The 6319-nt window shown below is 38.0% G+C and overlaps 1 protein-coding gene across 1 annotated transcript; it reads left to right on the forward strand.

Moving 5' to 3' along the window:
* The first annotated feature begins 599 nt into the window (after positions 1-599).
* On the forward strand, positions 600-5659 carry LOC140244103 (uncharacterized). Its single transcript, XM_072323749.1, has 2 exons — positions 600-833; positions 4412-5659. Exons 1-2 carry the CDS (start codon positions 600-602, stop codon positions 5657-5659), a joined length of 1482 nt encoding a protein of 493 aa, XP_072179850.1.
* The last annotated feature ends 660 nt before the right edge of the window (positions 5660-6319 follow it).

Raw genomic sequence — 6319 nt, forward strand, 5'->3', positions numbered from 1 at the left:
CCACCCCCTCTCTCCCTCCCCTATCTCTCTAACTTTGATAACAGCAGGAACCCTGAGTAATTCATGTATTCAAATTTAGGTTTCCATTTTTTTTTTCCTCATGTAAACGTTCAAGTTGCATGAGAATCGGAAATCGACCCATGCATTATCCTACAGTGGCGACAGCGTTCGGGGATTACCCGCGCTTCATATTTTGAAAGTATGATTGGTTGCTTTTGTCACACAACGAGCACAAAGGCAACCTATCAGACCAGGGAGGTGAGACTTTGTGATTATCACAGCGCCGTTTTCAAAAATGAAAACTCCCGCTATTAGTAATTATTCGAGGTTAGGCATACCTATATATAGCTGTGAGAATTAAATTTCAGTGATCGCTTGATTTTCAACGTTCCTCGCTGGATCCTAGGTCGGTTTTAACGTATGTCTTTAGGCCTAATCATTTGGAAATCTGTTTATATGCCTGAATTCAAACCCGATTTCTACTCTCTGGTATTGCTCGGATCAACGCCAAAAACCGCAATGGGCAAAAATATTACGCTCATGAAAACGTGTCTGGTTGCTCTACTGCTACGGCAACTAGACTACCACAGCGGGAAGGCATGCCAAGTCAGGGGCCTCATACCAGTGTTTCGTGCGATGCCAGATGTACCTACTCAGAAGCAACGCGAGAAGCAGACTGTGAATACAGACAGATGAGCGAAGTACCCATGGAGTGTAATACTGCTTCCTACCTCTCCTTGAGTCACAATCAGATCGAGAGAATCGTACCGGGAACCTTCCAGGGCTTTTCTGATCTCGAGGTTCTCATCTTGTCCAACAATAGAATAAGACAGGTGAGACATTATCTTCATAGTTGCAACTGTGTTTCTAGAATTGTATGAGAACAAGATAAACAATCTTTCGCATAGTGGAACTACCATTGTTGACCATGTAAAGAAGTTTACGAATCATAAAAAGAGACCGGAAACGTCAAGTCCTTGTAGTACTTCTCCGTGCAATCTCGTTGGGTGTGTGGCAAATTTCATATGCGTCCAGCATCACACCAGCAAAAGCCGAGCTCACCCCAATTTCGCCACCAATTTCTGCCAAATCTTATGTGAAACCAACACCTGTCAAAAAGGGACCTCTCCATCTCAAAATTCAACTTGAATTCATTCATTCATTCAAGCATATGTCACGATGTGCCTGGTTGATACCGTTTGCTGTCTATTGCAAGTCACCTGATGGGGTGGTTGGCGAACCCGAGGGGTCGGCATCATTCGCCCGATTTCTTGTGTGGGTGGGGGGGGGGGGGGAACCACTTCACCGAATGACTTTGAATAGAGTAAGGTTGTACTGTACAAAGGCAGTAAATTACTATGTTAAATTAGGGGTCAATGGTCAAATGAAATTTTCTAGTATTTCACTTTTTCTCCATATCTTGGAAATGGCTCAAGCAAGGTATCTTCATAAAACTTAGCACATACTGTCTGATGATGATTCTCTTTAATTTTAGGGTCATGGGGTCAAAGGTCAAGGGCCAAAGGTCAGGATAAGATGCTAAAATCCTACAATCAAATGCTGAAATTACTCCTTTTCCGATACAGTTGGAGATTACTCAATGCGTAAACTTGATCAAACTATAGGTGTATTAACGTGCATTACTACACAATGATCCTCTATTAAAAGGACAGATTTATGCCATGGGGTCAAAGGTTGAGTGAAAATGTTAAAATGTCACAGTTTTTTCATGCTATTGAAAATAGTTCAAAGTATTGTCATGAAATGGATGTTTAAAGATAAGACAGTGATACCTGAAGAACATTGTGGACCATGAAGTCAAAGGTCAAGAGTCAAGTAAAAACTCTCAAATTCCTGAACACTTGCTCTCTTAAGCAATTAGCCGTTCACCCAAATGAGACCTTGTTCGAGCAAAAGTAGACACCCACCACATTTGTGACAAACACAGTTTTTTGGCCATTTATGTGAAACTGTCTTACTGTCAAGGTCAATGAAATACTAGGCGAGCTACCTCCTTGGTCAAGACGTAATGTCTAGACCTATTAAACTGCAATATGGCGGAGGCATGCCGGTCGTCACAGTGATGTTTCTAGTTTACCTTGTACGTTGTTCTGTATACATGTACATGACATTGTATTAAAATGTATATTCTCTATTTTTACTTTTGTATAAAATTGTTATGGAATTTTAATATTTCAGTATTCAAAAATTGTTTTAAAATGTAAACTGTATGTCAATTGTTTTACGTAACAGCACTCTCTTGCAAAGCAGTTTTTATGTACTTGAGAGACTATAAATTGAATAAGAGACATAATAAACACCAAGGATATGCGTTAATTTTGTACCGTATATGTCCCCCAAAAAATTACAACGTGACCCTCCGCAATGATATCTTTAGAAATATTGAATCAATCTAAATACAAATTCAGGTTATGAAACTATAACTCATTGCCCACATCCTACAGAAAACCCCATTCGATTTGCTCCAGTCAGTGGTCAAAGAGAAATGAGGAATTTCGCAGAAGATGTCGGGAATCTCTTCGCTCCAAGTTCTGTCTATTGTATTCACACACAAGATCATCGAAGTGCTAAACTTGGAAGAATCAGACTCATGACATGCATGCTTAACAACAATCCACATTTTTCTGTGACCGCTTAACCAAATCGAATGGGGTTTTCTGCAAAATAGAGCTAAAATGATATATTTCAAGACCCTGAAGTAGCATTTACACAACTTAGGTGTTATCAATGCGAAAATCTGATTGTATTTTTTTTTTTTGGGGGGGGGGGCATACATACTGTATATTTCAGTTTAAAGTTATGATTTCTGGTAAAGCCAATGTAAAAAGCAGTTAGCTTAGGCCTATTTTGGAAATGATAGTTGCTTAATGATATCAAAGTGGTCAGAGGATGATTTTTTTTTTTTCAGTAAGACACAGGTGTAAATTATTGCCTTGAACTGAATGATATATAAGGAGTGTAAGTAGTTTACTTCTATAGATTCCCACAAGAGTGATTGCAGTTTGATAAACCACATTAAAAACCAAGGAAGAGTGGAAAACGAAGAAATGTGTAGTGGAAAACAGTTTGTCTTGTAAAAACGAGTAGTCCAGCTCCTGAAATGATGTGACTGAGTTCTACAGAGGAAAATATTTAGTTCAATATTGTGAAGCAGATAAGATGTTGCCAGTCACGTGGAATCGTTTCCTACTCCCAAACTACTCAGCGAATATAGCGTTTTGTGCCAGTCTCAATTCAATTCAACTTTATTTTTCATTTCCATTAAATAGACAGGGGGGAAAATTATATACAATGCATTAACAGAACATATTTGTAATAATTTCAAAAACGTACATTAACAAAATCCATTGTGATCATGAGTAACAACATAATTGCATTTGTAAGGTATATACATATGCATAGTACAAGGATGGGAATGTAAATGGAGGGTCCCACTAAAAAGCCAAGCTTGTAAGTTATACGGTATGGGACCCTCAGAAATACATAAGAGAACGAATAATGACTTCATGAAACTACAAACAAATATATGAAACAAAATCAAAGAAACCAATATCAACTGACATAAAATGAAATAACAGGAAGGAACAAAAAAAAAAGGGAGGGAAGGAAAAAAGAAAAAAACAGAAACTGCAACACACGCCATCGTGGGCACAAGCAAACTGAGTTCCAGGATGTAGAAGTAATAAGACGCACCCTGGACTGATATTGCGAAGAATTGGGTACATATTCCAGAAAGAATGCAAAGGAGCGGACATATCAAAAGGAGAGAATAGACACAATGATACACTGTTCAATAACAGTAACATCTGAGGAGGACTTATATTTGACAGATTATTTTACTCTAATAATAGAAAATAATTGATATGTAATTGTTTAATGCAGATATAAAAGAAAGATGATGACTTAACTGAGATAATGAAACAAACCTAATTCGGTTGTATGTTATAAGATTTCAATAAAAATAATTTCAATTTATTCTTGAAAGAATTCAAAGTTCTTGCTGTTACAATATCGTTGGGAAGTGAGTTCCAATACTTCGGCCCATCGTAGATGAAGGTGCTCTGAGCCAGCAGAGTTCTTAAAAAGGGCAAATGAAATTCATTCGAACGCCTTGTTGGGTAAATGTGAACGGATTGATTTCTTTGAAACATTCTTTCAAATATATTTGGAAGATTATTTTTATCATAATTATACATTATTGTCCTAAATTATACAAATACAATTCAATATTTTTGTTTTCAAAAAACAACGGGTCAGTATGAGACAGAAATGCAGTTCTTATTAGAATAAGGTTCAATTTCACACCTCATTATATGACATTATCTTAACATAAAATTATCAAATTTGAGAACACCAAAATAATAATTTTTCATATTCCTTTATCACACAGGTGGAATCTAACGCCTTCCCTGGTGTACCGAAGCTAAGAGAGATTGACCTTCAAAGTAACAATCTCGAGCTATTCGACCGTCTTGCCCTGAATGGCTCCAGTGATCTTCAAGACATATACTTGAGCAACAATAACATCAAGGACATTGAATCAGAAACCTTTCAGTTTGTGACCAAATTGAAGTTCATTGCCCTCTACAACAACAACTTGGCAAGACTTAATCCTGGCGTTTTTGATAACTTGATGTATCTAGAAGTTCTTGACCTCGGGTCTAACAAATTGAAGACATTACCAAACGGCATTTTTGCACACTTGATTCGACTTCAAACGATCATCCTTTCTAACAATCAGTTGATTTCTACTGGAAAAGTTCTCCTCCTCCCGCAAATCGCGAATCTGGAAGCGTGCAATAATAACTTGACGAGACTTGAGAATCTAACGGAGGAGACGCTAGGTCGTCTTCAGGTATTCTTACTCGAAGGCAATCCTTGGAACTGTGACTGTCAACTGGAAACACTTCGTCGTTGGTACTCCAGGCTTCACTCGCTGGGAGATCATGGAACATACGTTGATAGTCCCACCTGTTATGAGCCGCCTTCTCGCGCCAAGCAGCCAATAAATGGAGTGCGTGATGGATTTTGCGCGAATTTAGATTTTAGCTCTACAACTTACTCACCAAAGAGCACAAAAGAATTATTTGATGAAATGAACAATTTCACATCACCAGATACAAGCAAACCAAACTCTCGTGGTAAAAGTAACCTGAAAATAATTGTTCCAGTAGCGTTGATTATTTTAACGATGATGTTAGTGTGTGTGATGATATGTGCATTGAAACACAAATGCCGGAGTTCTAAGCGTAATTTGCGATCAAAAACCAAGACCACAAACGATCAACAACAGCCCGACAGCACGTCATTTCCTCAGAGCGAGCAACAAATTGCAAGTGAGAAAATATTAATGGGAAATAGGTCAGTAAATGAAGGAAGAGTAGTTGAACTTGATGTGTGTGAAAGTGATCCAATATCCATTGAGACTACTCCAATGATAAGTTACTCAGTAGAAGGAGCACAAGATGAAGCTCCAACGTATAGAGAGCAACGAAGAAATGAGACTACACCAAAAAAGACTAACACAGTTGAGGGCAATACGGCCGTAGAGGGCGGAAAAGCGCCACAAAAGACTAACGGAGTTGAGGGTAATACGGCCGTAGAGGGCGCGAAAACGCCACCTATGTCGTTCTGCTAAACATCAGAAAAGCCAAAGAAAGCCCGAAAGCAGTTAACATTTTCATTCTCATTCCCTTTCAATAAAACATAAAATCAAACACTTTTCTCTGTTTCTTTCCAGTAATACAGCGAAGAAAGCTGATGAAGGAATGGATCTTTTCATGTACATGACACTGATTTGATCTGACGAATGACATTGCTTGTAGCTGTGCAACAGGTTTTAATGTTTAATGTGCGTAGATCCCTCGATAAAATCTTGGAGACCAAAAGTTGAACATATCTTTCACATACAAGTGTTGAGAACGTAGTAACGTGGACTTTCTTAAAGGGCTGCAAAGCTGTTCGGTAACTACTAATTGGCTTTCCCATTTAGGAAGAAAATGTGTAACTCTGTGAGAAGACACCAAAAATCTAACATCGCTGCATCACTCTTTTGAGGCAAACTGAAAGTTTGATGCAGGGTCCAGTTTGCAATATTTCTTTTTCAATTGTGTACAGTATATATATTTATGTTGCACCTTCATTCAATGCATAGTCATAATTTCAGCATGAAGTGTACTCGTGATTTTGCTCACCAAAGATGATAATCACAATGATAATGATGTTGATCTTCATAATATCAGTATATTGCTTATGAAAATTATCATCATCATTGTAGTCATGGTATTATCCAAGGCTA

The sequence above is a fragment of the Diadema setosum genome, chromosome 20 (assembly GCF_964275005.1).
Source record: "Diadema setosum chromosome 20, eeDiaSeto1, whole genome shotgun sequence".
NCBI classification, from domain to species: Eukaryota; Metazoa; Echinodermata; class Echinoidea; order Diadematoida; family Diadematidae; genus Diadema; species Diadema setosum.

What these genes read in the sequence shown, in the direction of transcription:
- LOC140244103 (XM_072323749.1), top strand. Translation starts at nt 600, where the DNA reads ATGCCAAGTCAGGGGCCTCATACCAGTGTTTCGTGCGATGCCAGATGT. An exon ending in CCAACAATAGAATAAGACAG is followed by an intron (nt 834 to 4,411) that starts GTGAGACATTAT and finishes TTTATCACACAG; the next exon opens with GTGGAATCTAACGCCTTCCC.